At 50.5% G+C, this 13,982-nt stretch overlaps 1 protein-coding gene across 1 annotated transcript; it reads left to right on the top strand.

Annotated features, from left to right (window-relative positions):
• Positions 1-934: 934 nt before the first annotated feature.
• On the top strand, positions 935-10,244 carry rexo1 (REX1, RNA exonuclease 1 homolog). Its single transcript, XM_062452590.1, has 16 exons — positions 935-1,272; positions 2,161-4,553; positions 4,800-4,901; positions 4,990-5,224; positions 5,347-5,504; positions 5,595-5,732; positions 5,915-6,038; positions 6,136-6,267; positions 6,469-6,606; positions 6,783-6,896; positions 7,015-7,088; positions 7,288-7,398; positions 7,701-7,816; positions 8,186-8,324; positions 8,531-8,651; positions 8,875-10,244. The coding sequence occupies exons 1-16, from the start codon at positions 1,086-1,088 to the stop codon at positions 8,961-8,963; spliced, it is 4,371 nt and encodes a 1,456-aa protein (XP_062308574.1). The 5' UTR covers positions 935-1,085; the 3' UTR covers positions 8,964-10,244.
• Positions 10,245-13,982: the final 3,738 nt, after the last annotated feature.

Genomic DNA, 13,982 nt, shown 5'->3' with positions numbered 1-13,982 from the left:
GGTTGAGCTTTAACAACTAGGTGGTTTTTATGTGTTAATAGCAGCCAACGCCCAAAGGTAAGCTGTGGCGTTATCTGCTATAGAAGTTTAGTTTCATAGCCTCTCCTAGATGAGTAACTCTTCATATTCTGTGTGTGTTAACCCCGCTTCCCAGACCCGTTGGTCAACTAGACCAATTTGCCCATGCAAGCACATTGCTTTAATCGAGCATTGAGCAACTTGGTGTTATACTGAAATGTTCCATTAAACAGTATGACTTCATTGCTTTACGTTAAGTAGCCTAGTCATGTTTAACAGGAATATAATTATTGCACCACATTTGTGATGTCTATTTGGTGTCGTCATTCCCGTTAGAGCGCCCTCTGGCGGATGTGGGCCCTAAATTGTTACCTGATCTCCGAATGATTTCTGTTGGTTAAAAAACGTACTTTTCCATTTTCAATCTGTCAAAGAACTGTTGGGATTACTGTGATATTCCAGCGTCCATGTTAAAGCGTTGTTGGTGTATTTTTTGAATGCCACTTTCCACTCAGCAGCAGCCTGTTTCTAACTAATTGTTTAGGTCACTTCTAAATGTTGTATCCTTTGACTGATGCGTTCCTGTGAAATAAAACAATATGAGTCCTTCAGTCTTTTAAACCATTGGATGAAATGAACGGCAGAGCACAGTAACATTTTACTTTTTTGGCCATGTTACACTCCACACTAGATGATTACTGCATTTAGTCAAAGCTCAGTTTGGACATCTAATGCAGTGCATTATGCACATTAGTCGAGCAACCATAAAACATTTAATGACTGACTACATCATTCAAATATGCATTACTATACCTAGGGTGAATGCTTAGAGATTGTTGGGAACAGGCAGATACAAAGCATTCTAAATGACGTAGGCATGTGCGACATGTGGGGCTTTTTGCGACAGTTTTCTTTGGCTGTCCAACATGGCGTCGTAAAGACATTGTTATTGTTAAATTGCAGGTTAGATCTCTTTTGATGGGCGGTTTTCCAAGTTATATCAACTAAAACAATCGCGTTCTAGATCCGTCTTGTCCCTGCGGGTATGAGACAGGTCTGTGGGGACGATGTTGCGCTCCACCGGTTTCTTCCGTGGGATTGACTGCCCGTTTTACAGCGAATATTGTAAGGGGAAAAGCGACAAAGATGAATGCAAAAGACCATACTGTCACTTTAGGCACAGTAAACAAAGACGAGCGTCGTATGCAGCAAGTGACGCTAGAAATCCAGAAGAACTTAACTCCAAACACAAAGGTGAGTTTCATTCCCTTGTGCTAGTTAAAGCTAGGGAGCTATCTTTCTGTTGTGGAGTTGGACAGTCACTCCATTGTAGCGGTCCTACCATGCCTTTGTTGTTATCTAGAAGTATCTTGATAACAGTTGCTTAACCGTCCAGTAAATCACTTAGAGTTATCGGTGTATGGTTCGTATACGCATGAGAATTACATTTTAATATGAAACACATCGCGAGCTCGACAGGCGGATCGGTGCGGCGTCCGCAGTGATGCGGGCTCTGCATCGGTCCGTTGTGGTGAAGAAGGAGCTGAGTCGAAAGGCGAAGCTCTCTATTTACCAGTCGATCTACGTTCCTACCCTCACCTATGGTCACGAACTGTGGGTAGTGACCGAAAGAACGAGATCGCGAATACAAGCGGCCGAAATGAGTTTTCTCCGCAGGGTGTCCGGGCTCTCCCTTAGAGATAGGGTGAGAAGCTCGGTCATCCGGGAGGAGCTCAGAGTAGAACCGCTGCTCCTCCGCGTCGAGAGGGGCCAGTTGAGGTGGCTCGGGCATCTGATAAGGATGCCTCCTGGACGCCTCCCTGGTGAGGTGTTCTGGGCACGTCCCACTGGGAAGAGGCCCCGGGGAAGACCCAGGACACGCTGGAGGGACTATGTCTCTCGGCTGGCCTGGGAACGCCTCGGGGTCCCCCAGGAAGAGCTGGTGGAAGTGGCCGGGGAGAGGAAAGTCTGGGCCTCCCTGCTTAGGTTGCTGCCCCCGCGACCCGACCCCCGGACAAGCGGCAGATGATGGATGGATGGATGGATGGATATGAAACACATTGATGTGCCGTGGTAGTGGATCCAAGGATTAGTTTTTGCGGTTTTGTGTTGATGTCTGCTGTGTCTCTTGACTGTGTGCAGAACAAGGCTACGACCCGTTCAACCCGGACGTGGTAAGGCCCAAAGACCAAGGGAATGGAGATTCCGGGACCGCATCAGCGGACCTGGGTGTCCTTGAGTTGGAACTGGTCAACCGGGCCATCGCGGAGGTCCGCAACGAGGTGGAGAGGGAGAAGAGGAAACTGTCTCGCATTGGCGATGAGGAGTACATCCCCACCGCCAGCTCAGCTAAAGGAGCTAAAAAGTCCAAGACTGTGTCTGAGGAATATGAACCCACCTTTGGCTCAGCTAAAGGAGCTAAAAGGTCGAAGACTGTGTCTGAGGAATATGAACCCACCTCCAGCCCAGCTAAAGGAGCTAAAAGGTCGAAGACTGTGTCTGAGGAATATGAACCAAGCTCAACTAAAGGAGCTAATAGGTCAAGGACTGTGTCTGAGGAATATGAACCCACCTTCAGCTCAGCTAAAGGAGCTAATAGGTCGAAGACTGTGTCGGAGGAATATGAACCCACCTCCAGCTCAACAAAAGGAGCTAATAGGTCAAAGACTGTGTCGGAGGAATATGAACCCAGCTCAACTAAAGGAGCTAATAGGTCGAAGACTGTGTCTGAGGAATATGAACCCAGCTCAACTAAAGGAGCTAATAGGTCAAGGACTGTGTCTGAGGAATACGAACCCACTGTCACATCCCTCAAAGCGGGGGCTAAACGTCCAAAGACGATACCTGAGGAATATGACCCGACCACCAGTTTGTCGAGGGCAGGATCGAGAAAGCCAAAGACTTCCCACTTGGCGTACGACCCAGGCAGCTATCAGATCAACTCCACGGCAGATTATAACCCCACGCCTTGCGCCAGCAAGTACACCCTGGACTCAGACGGCCAAGACAACCGGGCCAGTTCTCTAGAATACGTGCCCACTTCCGTTTGTAGAGCGTCCGTAAAGAAGCCCTCGCCTCGGGTTCAGACGCCCCAGCTGCCCTCCCCACCTCCCAGCCCCAAGTCCTCCAACGCCCCCTCGTCTAAATCCAAGTACAGTTTGGACCACTCGAAACCATCCACAGACCTGGAGTACGACCCTCTCTCCAACTACTCGGCCAAACTGGCCGGGAAGAACAAGAAGGAGGATGCCGCCAAGGGGGAGGGAAACAGGAAGCCCAAGCTGTCTGGGGACGAGGAGTACGTGCCAACGGCCATGAAGGCGCCCCGGTCGAGCGCCGACGCGCAGAAATACACGCTCAGCCTCTCCGAATCCGACGGCGAGGCCTCGGGGGCGGAGTACCGTCCCACGTCGCTCAGCCGCCTGCAGCGGCGGAGGAGCAGCACCGGGGCGGCAGACGACCTCGGGGCGGCCGGGCAGATGGACCGGGCTAGGGACACGCCGGGCAGGTCGAAGCCGAGGAGTCTGGAGCCGTGTGGGGGGAAAGAGGACCCGGAACCCGGGTTGCCAGACGACTGCAAGAACCAGGAGACCGGTCGACGCAAACACAAAACCGAGGACGATAAAGTAGCGAGTAAATCTAGCAACGCGAAGAGCGGTAAAACGGAGAAAGTGCTCAAAGCGGACAAGGACGCGGGTAAAAAGAGTAGCGGCGGTAATAAGGAGAAGGGAACCGGGGACAAGGGCGACGGGAGGAAAACCAACGTGTCGAAGAAACCGAGTCAGCAGGGCTCGAAGAAAGACGGCAGGAGCGAGGGAAGGAGGGAGGACGAGAAGAGCAAGACGAGAGAGAAGTCCGTCAACAAATGTGGGAGAGACGAGAAGAGGAACGACGGCGGGGGCAGGAAGACGGAGAAGGTCAAGAGCGACTCGAGTCGGAGAGACAAGGAGAGAGAGAAAGGAGGGGACTGTAAGAAAGTCAAGAGTCTGGACAGGGAAAGGGAGAGGGACCCCCACAAGCACAAGGAGCCCAGGAACGGCCAGCTGGACGGCGGCAGGAAAGAGAAAGAGGTGAGGAAGTGTAGCAAGGGGGCCGCTTCCGGCGGCGCCACCCGAGGGAGGTCCTCCAGCGACGAGGCGAGGAAGAGCAGCCGCGACGGGAGAGCGGGCAAGGTGAAGCGGAGGTCTCTCAGCCACGCGGACCTGTTCGGGGCCGAGAGCGCGGAGGAGAGCGAGGAAGAGGAGGAGGAGGAGGACGACGAAGAGGAGGGGGAGAAGCTGGTGAGGAGGTCGGCCGCCGCCATCAAGAGGAGAGGCGCGAACAAGAGGAAGGCCTCCGAACTCACGCCTTCGTCCTCCGAGGATGAGGACGGCGGCGTGGAGGACGAGCGGGCGGACGAGGACTTCTCCAGCGTGGACTTCTCCACCCTGCAGGTGGACCTGGACTTTGACTCGGACCCCATGGAGGAGTGCCTCCGGATCTTCAACGAGTCCAAGCACGTGAAGATGGAGGATAAGGGACGGCAAGCCAAGCAGGTACCCTGACAAGATCTCTCTTCTCTCAGCCTTGTGTGTGTGTGTGTGTGTGTGTGTGTGTGTGTGTGTGTGTCATCCATGCACTTCCAGGAAGTATATCTGTCCTACATGCACGTTGTGATGGAACTTCAGCAGATCTCAATAGTCACCCCCATTGTCACTCTTAGTCTGTTAACTCTCTGAAGTCATTATAGTGATGGAATGACAGCTGTAATTGTGAAGTAACCAAACTGTGTCTTTCTCTAGCCCTCTAAAGATTCAGAGGACGAGGAGGATTCCGAGAGCACGCTAACCACTCTCTTCCCCGGACAGAAGAAGAGGGTCTCTCACTTCTCAGCCAAAGGCAACGTAAGTTTGAATCCCATTTCCAAACGTGACGTTTTCTGGTTCTTGTTCTTTCTCGGTTCTTGTTTTAACGTTTTACTCGCTTCCCCAGACGGACGCGGCCCCCAAGCCAGCGCCCTACAGGAGACTGACAGCACAGGAGATCTGTTACCGCCGCATGCAGATAGCTCAGCAGCAGGCTGTCCAGCTGGCTGCTGCTGTGAAGACAGCCTCTGCCAGCCCCAGCCTCAGCCCCAGCCTCAACCGCAGCCCCAAACCCAGCTTTCCAGGAGAGAGGAAGAGGGTAGCCCATCGCCCCAGCCCGCTTACGTCTTCATCCAAGCCTAGTAAGGGTTCTCATCCTCCACAACACCCTCATTTAAGGCTGTTTAACCAGGACCAACCCTGCTGTTACTATGCCAGTGATCACCAAACAGGGCCATGTTGAGAAACCTGTTGGTGTGTGTAGGTGCTGTGGAGGCGAAGCCCGCTGCCAACCGGGTGATGTCGCCCGCCAGGACTCTCCCCGGGCGCCTGTCTGTGAAGGCCCACACCTCGGCGGGCATCCAGTCCAAAACCACCACCACGTTTGCCCAGAAGAGGGTGGCGCATACCCCCACGATGAAGGTAAGGCCTTGAGCCTGTCCCGACAGGCGTGGCGAGGCGAGGGCAGGGCGTTTCTCCGGGTCATGTCTGGTGTTTTTGTTCCACCTCCAGAGCACTGCGATGAAGCGGCCGGTCATTCCCACCGAGTTTGGGGCTAGGGTGCCCACTAACGTCCGGCAGAGATACCTCAACACCTTCATCGACGAATGCGTGAAGTTCTGCCCTACAGAAGATCTAGCCTTCCAGATGGTGAGAACACAAGACCTCCAAATACCACAAAACTAACATCTATTTAATATTAAATTTTGCTAAATGTATTATTGTATATGGGTGATTTGAACCGGCGACCTCTAGATCTGCAGTCATTATGCTCTGCCACTGAGCCCCAGCCAACCCCGAGTGTGTGTGAACGGTGTATTAACGGTTCGCAGGCTCTGGACGAGGAGAAGGTGGTGTACGAGCGGAGCAGCAGCAAGAACATCTACCTCAACGTGGCGGTGAACACGCTGAAGAAACTACGCAGCAACATCACCACGCCCTCCTCGCCCGCCGCCAGTACGTCACATGCCATTCACCTGTGCGCCAGTCTCCATGTCGACGGTGTAAACAGCGCCTGTGTGTGTGCGCGCGTGTGTGTGTGTCTGCTCCACAGAGAGCCCTGCGGTCAGGGTGGGGGGGAACAGGAAGGCCCTGTCCCATGAGGAGTTGTTGGGGGGCCGCCTGGCAGCTAAGACCAGCTTCACCCTCAACAGGACAGGCAGGCAGCAGGAGGAGAAACTGATGGGTGAGTGCCTGTCCCCACAGCGCCCTCTGGTGATATGGCTCTAACTCCTGCACCCTGGACAGCATAGAGAGAGAGAGAGAGAGAGAGGGGAGGTTTCCTTCTTCCTTCTCCCTCCACTCCTCTCCTGAACCTATTCTTAGCCAGGCCCCCTCCTAAGACAGGAAGTGTGTGTTCTGCTGTTCCCCGTGGCGTCCCCCCCAGGCGCCGCCCTGTACAGGAAGCTGAGGGAGTACCTGATGACGGAGGAGCAGCTGCAGGAGCACAGCTACCCCCGGCCACACCCCGAGGGCTCGGGTCGCGCCCTCGTCCACAACGTGCCAGAGAAGAAGAACACAGACCGTGAGGGCCTACATTACCCATACTGCACCCTCACCGGCCCAGTTTCACAATGGAGATGACGATGAGATGTGGTCACATGGGAACATTCTGTTAACATACTGGAGAATTAGGGAGTGTGCGTTTCTGAAACCTCATCCTTGCTCTGTTTTTGTGTGGGTGTGTGTGTGTGTGTACAGCCTTCTCCAAGGTGTGCTGCAGGTGTGGGGCGGAGTATAAATTGAACGTCAACGGGGCCTGTGTTCGTAAGGAGGAGTGCCATCACCACTGGGGCCGCCTGCGGAGACATAAAGGTCTGTGATTGGCTGGCTGGCTGACCCCTCCATCACCAGGAAACCAGATTGAAATGATGTTTGTTGTTAAGAGTCGAAACTGATCGTTATTGCACGCGTGTGTCTGTGTGTGTAACAGTGTCAGGAGGATGGGAGACTAACTACAACTGCTGCTCAGGTGCTGTAGGTACTACAGGCTGCCAGGTTGGAAAGGTAACACTCGCACAAGAACAATTCTGTCACATTTTTAAAAGGCGTTTTTGTTTCCTGCCCATGAGTGCGTCTGACCACCAGAGGGCAGTACCACTCCTGACCCCAGCAACACACTGCTGCGCTCTCTACATGCACTCATGCTACTCAGATTGCCTGTGGTGGTGGACTTGTACTTGACTTTACTTCTGCACGTTCACAGCAACACGTTCAAGACGGACGCAAAGAATCGCTGGACGGCTACGTGACGACCTTCGACAAGTCCCTGCCTCCGGACGGGAACGGCGGGGTCTTCGCCTTGGACTGTGAGATGGTGGGTGGTCGGATGGAATGGCCAGATGGTTGCTTTTAAATCCTGTCAGATGTCTCTTCAGCAATTGATGCCTCTCTCTCTCTGTGTCTCTCTCTCTGTGTCTCTCTCTGTGTGTGTCTCTCTCTGTGTCTCTCTGTGTGTGTCTCTCTGTGTGTGTCTCTCTCTGTGTCTCTCTCTCTGTGTCTCTCTCTCTGTGTCTCTCTGTGTGTCTCTCTCTCTGTGTCTCTCTCTGTGTGTGTGTCTCTCTCTGTGTCTCTCTCTCTCTGTGTCTCTCTCTGTGTGTGTCTCTCTCCGTGGGACAGTGTTACACAGTGCTGGGCCTGGAGCTGACCAGGGTGACGGTCATCAACTCTGAGCTGAAGGTGATCTACGACACGTTCGTCAAACCTGAGAGCAGAGTGGTGGACTACAACACACGGTGAGAGGCCTCGCTCACACACAGCTGCTCTCTATCTCTGTCTCTCTCTGTCTCTCTGTCTCTCTCCCTCTGTCTCCCTCTGTCTCTCTCTGTGTCTCTGTCTCTCTCTCTGTCTCTCTCTCTCTGTCTCTCTCTCTCTCTGTCTCTCTCTCTGCCTCTCTCTCTCTCTCTCTCTCTGTCTGTCTGTCTCTCTCTCCCTCTCTCTCTCTGTCTCTCTCTCTGTCTCTCTGTCTCTCTGCCTCTCTCTCTCTGTCTCTCTCTCCCTCTCTCTCTCTCTCTCTCTCTGTCTCTCTGTCTCTCTCTCCCTCTCTCTCTCTCACTCTCTCACACAGCACAGTCGTGACGGTGGCGTGGTGTGTGCGTGTGCAGGTTCTCGGGCGTGACGGAGGAGGATCTGGAGAACGCCACCATCACGCTGCGGGACGTGCAGGCGGTGCTGCTCAGCATGTTCAGCTCCGAGTCCATCCTCATCGGCCACAGTCTGGAGAGCGACCTGTTCGCCCTCAAGGTTGGGAACACACACACACACACACACAGACCTAAACACACGCAACAGGCAGACTCACAGACACATACATATTACACACACACACACAGACAATCCGTAAACATTCATATACCGTGCTGACATTATGCGCCACCTGATTATGTGGAGGTTGTGTCCAGTCAGGCGGGGGTGTTATGGTTTCGTCTCTCTGTGTGTGTGTGTCCCAGCTCATCCACAGCACCGTGGTGGACACGGCCATCGTGTTCCCTCACCGCCTGGGACTCCCCTACAAACGAGCACTGAGGAACCTCATGGCCGACCACCTCAAACGCATCATCCAGGACAACGGTGAGGACATTGGTTAAGATGTGGAGCCATACAGGAGTTTGGTTAGACCGCTAGGAAACAGTCAGGAGGAGTAGGACATCGAATTTGAGTGCACCTATAGTTATGTGCTTGTGGCCCGTAAACTTGAGGTCAAATCTCTGGAGAGTACACTCACTCTGTTTCCATGGTGATCAAGACACTCACCAGGTCACATGATCAGTAACGTCCATGTGTGTTTCCTCAGTGGGGGGTCACGACTCCAGCGAAGACGCCCGGGCCTGCATGGAGCTGATGACCTGGAAGATCAAGGAAGACGCCAAGGTGAAGAGATGACCTCTGACCCCATGACCCCCAACCCCCCCACAGATAGGGCACCTGTGTTCCTCTGGACTGGGAGGACCACAGTGAGACCGGGAAGAATAGAAGGGAAGCCGAGAGGTTATCTCTTCAGGGTTCTGCTGGGAGAACCCTCCCAGACGATTACAGGGTTCTACCGACTGCAAGGGAACAGGAGGCTGTTCCGGAGGCAGCAAGAGATTAACAGTGTTTTGTTTATTTTTATTTACCATAGTATTTCATTTCCGAAGTGTATAGCAATAATTTTTTCATGTTTTCTCCTTTTTTTTCCTTTTTTTTTTTTCACTAGCAACGATGTATATGTCCAGACCTTATAGGATCATGAATAAGCCTTTTCTGTAACAGGAGGAGGAGGACACTTGCTAGGGCCCTGTTCTGTTCCATGTTATGGTGAGACCACCACATTGCTGCTCGGCCGCTTTCATAGCCCTACTTGCACTTTTTTTTATCAATTGCCTCTGGGCTGATTCCACATGACCTCACCTGTGGGGTGAATGCAGTAGAAAAGGACATTTTGAAAGACTTGGATCCAACTTGCCTTGGGGCAACGTTGTATAGTAGTGGTTGTTGAGCCATGAATGTTTCTACCTTGAAAAAACACTTGATCCATAATACCGTACTTAGGGTTCGTATCTAGAACCTAAACATTTGTGTACCTTTACCAGAATTTCACAGTCAATAATTGGTGTGAGCGAGATTTTGTATGATGAAAGTTGAGTTAAGTTTCTGGAAGCACACGATAACTGAGGGGTATAGAAACAGGATCAATAGATGATTTCTAACATCAACTAGCTACCTTCTGACTACACTAGCCTAACAATCTATTTATGTGAAATACATTTAGTTTTTTCATTTAGCTGGATGATTTAGCAATCCTGCTTTGTGAAACACTGTCATTTCAGTGTGATGGAAGAGTTCACTGCGTTGTGTCCAGACAGATCATGGCTCTCAATCCTCTTACTCTCTGTATCCTTAATGTGCCCTGCATGGAAGTAAAATCAGGCAAATGTTGTATTCTCACTAATAGTATGTATTACTCCCGCACTATAAACGACAAGGAAAAAAACAGTAGTTAATAAGGCCTAGTTATTTAAATCATACAGTCAGCATATATATATGAACTACCTTATGTCGGTTTTGCGTTTGATACTTGATGGTTAAAAAAAAAAAAAAAACGAGGTGTACAAAGGTTACTAGTTGTCCTTTTTGTATCGTTTTTTGGTTGTGTGTTTTTTGCTAATAAAACATTTAAACTTTGTTCTATGTCGTAAGTCATCCTGTTTTACACCTGTGCTGTTGGTCAGGGAGAACTGTTGGGTTGTATACTTTAATATCTTTTATGTGAGTGTTTATTGTACAATGTGGCCACATCCCCACCAGGCCCATAACAAGCATGTGAGTTTTAATGAACCGCAGGCCTCAATCGTACCTCGAGGACATAGATAGATCTCCCATTTGGAGAGTGGGATAATATATGTATATATATGCTCTGGATAAGAGCGTCTGCTAAATGACTAAAATGTATATATATATTTTTTTTATTTTTACCATATTCTGAACCTCGGGTACCTTATGTAGCCCAGGACCCTGACACCCCCGGACCCTGACACCCCAGGACCCTGACACCCCCGGCAGGTGCACAGGCAGTCGCTCTCCTCCTCAGCAGATGTGTGTCTGGGAACCAAAACGGGAGAGAAATGCTAAACGGGAGAGGCCCATTCTTCCGCCCGCCCGTTCGCCTATTGAGCTCCTCCAGTCACATGTCAGCATGCATTTCCCTGAGCCAAGCCAAAGACCCCAGGTATTAAAGACCCCAGTCTCCCAGGATCAATACCTACACAATGTTCCAGTGACAGGGAGGGGGGCTTCCCAGTGTTTATGGAGTACAGGAGAGATTTGAGCATGTGGGGCGCAGCAGCTTAGCCAGCTCTTCTTCATTATCAAATTCGATCAGGGCGCTCTCTCTCTGATCACCTCTGACTGCTAGGGGTACGTGGGTTGAGGGAGGCGTTGGAGGGGGGTGGGGTTCGGGGTCCAGGGCTGAACTTATTGGACCGCAGATTGACAGGGAGAGAGCTGCATCGTGCCTCTAAGCTCTCTGGGGGGAGAGGACAACTGACCACATCCATCTCCCTAATCGTCCACTGGGGTGGGAGGTTGATGTGCTGTCCTCCAATCAGCTGCTGCGACCCAAAAATGATCTCAGTTGTTTCCACATCATACCTAAGTTACTTCGCCTCCGATGCAATTACTTGATCGTTGTTCAAGGGCGTCAAAAGTTTTTACCCTCTGAAATGGCTTGTTGATGGCAATTTTTTTTTTGCTTAATCTGTACTAAATCTGCTGCTTGCAAATTGACTGAAGCCTTTGTTTACGGTTTGGATTATGATCCGGTAAAGGCGGGGTTGTTTGAAAGGTCCTGTGTTTGCTGTCTTTGGTCCTGGCCAGCCTCTCTCCAACCCTCCGCCTGTACCCTTGACCCCAGCGTCCCAGCCTCTCCCCTTCACTTCTTCTCGTGGTCATTAACTCAAACCCCTGCTGCTCAATTAAACGACCAAATTTAACTCAGTGTCTCATATTGATCTGTTAAGGTCTTGCCTGGAGCTTCTCTCCCAGGGGAAAGGGCTAGGGCTTATGAGAAACTAATACGACGATGATATCTCCCTGGAACTCATAAGTTTGGAATTACCAGAGGCCAGTAAGTGAAATCAATGGATTCCGGTTGGTTCCGTACACAGGTTTATAGCGATTAGTTCAGTTTGATGTATTGGTTTATAACATTGTGTGATGATAATCATGACAATTATCCCTATAATGTTCATAAGTGGAGTTATGTACTGTTAAACAGTGTGGATTGTTCATGCCATAGCTCAGATTAAATTAATCAAACTCCATTATTGGATGTGTGTGTGTGTGTGTGTGTGTGTGTTTGTAGGGGGTCATTGTCAGTCTAAGCTGTTTGTGTGTCATAGATAGTGCCAAGGCTCACAGCGTGATCCTGGAACTCACTGGGGCTTAAGAGGGGCTAGTGACCTTCCGCCAGCTCCCAGTCTCCCCCGCAGGTCAAAGGGCAGCCGGCCCCATCGATTTCCCCCAATGAAGAAGTCCTTAGCCCCCTTACCCGCTCTCTGTGGGTGCCCTGAGCCCCTCTCCTAACATCGCAGGCCTGAAAGCCTCTCAATTGTGTTTGTGCCGATCGATCCAGTTGGTGTCCAAGGGGGCTGTCCTCCGAGCAGCTACCCCACAGATAACTGACAACTACAAAGCTCCCCTCTTGACAGCTCCTTGTCAATACAAATTTCCACTATTGATAAGTAATTAAAGAAAGCGAAGAAGAGAAAGCCGTGGTGTATGGGGACGGGGACGGGGACGGGGTGTTTCTCCAACTGCTGTTCTGTAACTGAAACATCTGTTAAACAGGAGACATTAACAAAAACACTGTGGTACTTTTCACCCACAAAACCAGGCCCCACTTGTCTTGTTGTTGAACCCCTGTAGCTTTTAGAAAGAGGAATTGATGTCCAAAAACAAGCCTTTTGACAAAATAGTTTGAGGACCAAATGGGCATGCCTGTTATTAATTGACCTAAGCTTATAAAACCTTGCAAAAGAAAGAAAATAAGAAAGAAATTAAAGCTCAATTTACTGTAATGGGCCACTCATGTTTAAACTAGATTATACTGTCCTGGAAAGACAGTTGTTCATGTCTGCTAAATATGTCACACAGAAAATGTAAGGTATTTAACAACATGTTCATTGTAATTATATATTTCTCCCATTTCCAAAGCCATTCCCAGTAATTCCCCATCATCTTAAAGGAGCAGTTATTAAACCCACAAGTTCTCACCTGCTTGGAGCTAAGACTGTTGTCAACGATGTGACTTGTTGAGGATAACCTTTGTCTGTTAGTGCCTGTAATCCATGCATTTGTAAGTGGATCCTCCAGGAAGAGGATAACTCCTTTAAGCCGTTTTAAACTCTACGGGAGGGACAGCAAGCCTCTAACTCCTATTCTACCTCCACACCTACAGTACAGTAATCCTAATCATCAGCAGTACTGAATCCTTACCGCTATGTATTTAACATGTAGATGGAAGCCAAAGGACAGTACTTAAACATTTCCAATTTGATCTCATTTCTCGATGGCTTCAAGTCATGAAAGTGGGGATGTGAGTGGCCTGGGTCGAGATCAGTCGACTTCTCGGATTCGAAAGGGCAGCCTGCGAGGGGCTCGAGACAAACAAAGCAATTAGCAGAGCAGGCCGCGGCATGACTGCGATCGGAGGGGCTGATCAGAGACAACATCACTCATCTAGAGGGACTCCTCGGAGAGGAGATGGCAGGGAGGGGGAGAGTCCCTGCCTGGCGAGGAGAAGAGATCCGGGGGGGCGAGGAGCTGGGGTGGTGCTAGAGGGGAGGGGGTCGCACACAACCACACTCTTTGTGTGCCTATAATCCCCCCAGCCAACACAGCTTTGGCCAGGTTTCATCATGAAAGTGCCATGAAATAACTACTTTTTTTCTTTTGCAGTAAATCTCCCCTAATCCTGCCGGCTGAGGAGACAAAGGCCTCTGGGACCTAATCCTGGAGCTTTTAGTGGGGTTCAGGGGCTGGCCTACACAGCCTCTTCTAAATGACTTATTTCTATCGGACACTAATATAGCTTGACAGCCAAGAACAGCGAAAAGAATCGGGGGAAAAAAGCCGGGGAAAGAAAACAAAAAAAAGGTTCCACATATTTTAGGAGTCTGAATGGACATGTACAAGTATGAGCACATTCATCCAGATTCATTCCACCTGGTCATAGATGATGGATCATATGTTTGCCTGCAGAAATCACCCTTTAGACACACATGCAATGACAGAAATGTATTTTTGATTTTTTTTTCTTTTGCACCCTGGATTCAGTTTGTTGACGCATCCAACAGGTTTACCCCCTCCTTGATACCACACAAGAATGGTCAAAATGGCCGTGGTTTCATCCTCTGACTCAAG

Source organism: Osmerus eperlanus, chromosome 26 (assembly GCF_963692335.1).
Source record: "Osmerus eperlanus chromosome 26, fOsmEpe2.1, whole genome shotgun sequence".
NCBI lineage: Eukaryota > Metazoa > Chordata > Actinopteri > Osmeriformes > Osmeridae > Osmerus > Osmerus eperlanus.
The sequence above is the reverse complement of the archived record's forward strand: the minus strand, read 5'-3'. Positions and strand labels throughout refer to the sequence as shown.

What these genes read in the sequence shown, in the direction of transcription:
- rexo1 (XM_062452590.1), top strand. Translation starts at nt 1,086, where the DNA reads ATGTTGCGCTCCACCGGTTTCTTCCGTGGGATTGACTGCCCGTTTTAC. An exon ending in ACTTAACTCCAAACACAAAG is followed by an intron (nt 1,273 to 2,160) that starts GTGAGTTTCATT and finishes GACTGTGTGCAG; the next exon opens with AACAAGGCTACGACCCGTTC. An exon ending in CAGGCTGCCAGGTTGGAAAG is followed by an intron (nt 7,089 to 7,287) that starts GTAACACTCGCA and finishes GCACGTTCACAG; the next exon opens with CAACACGTTCAAGACGGACG.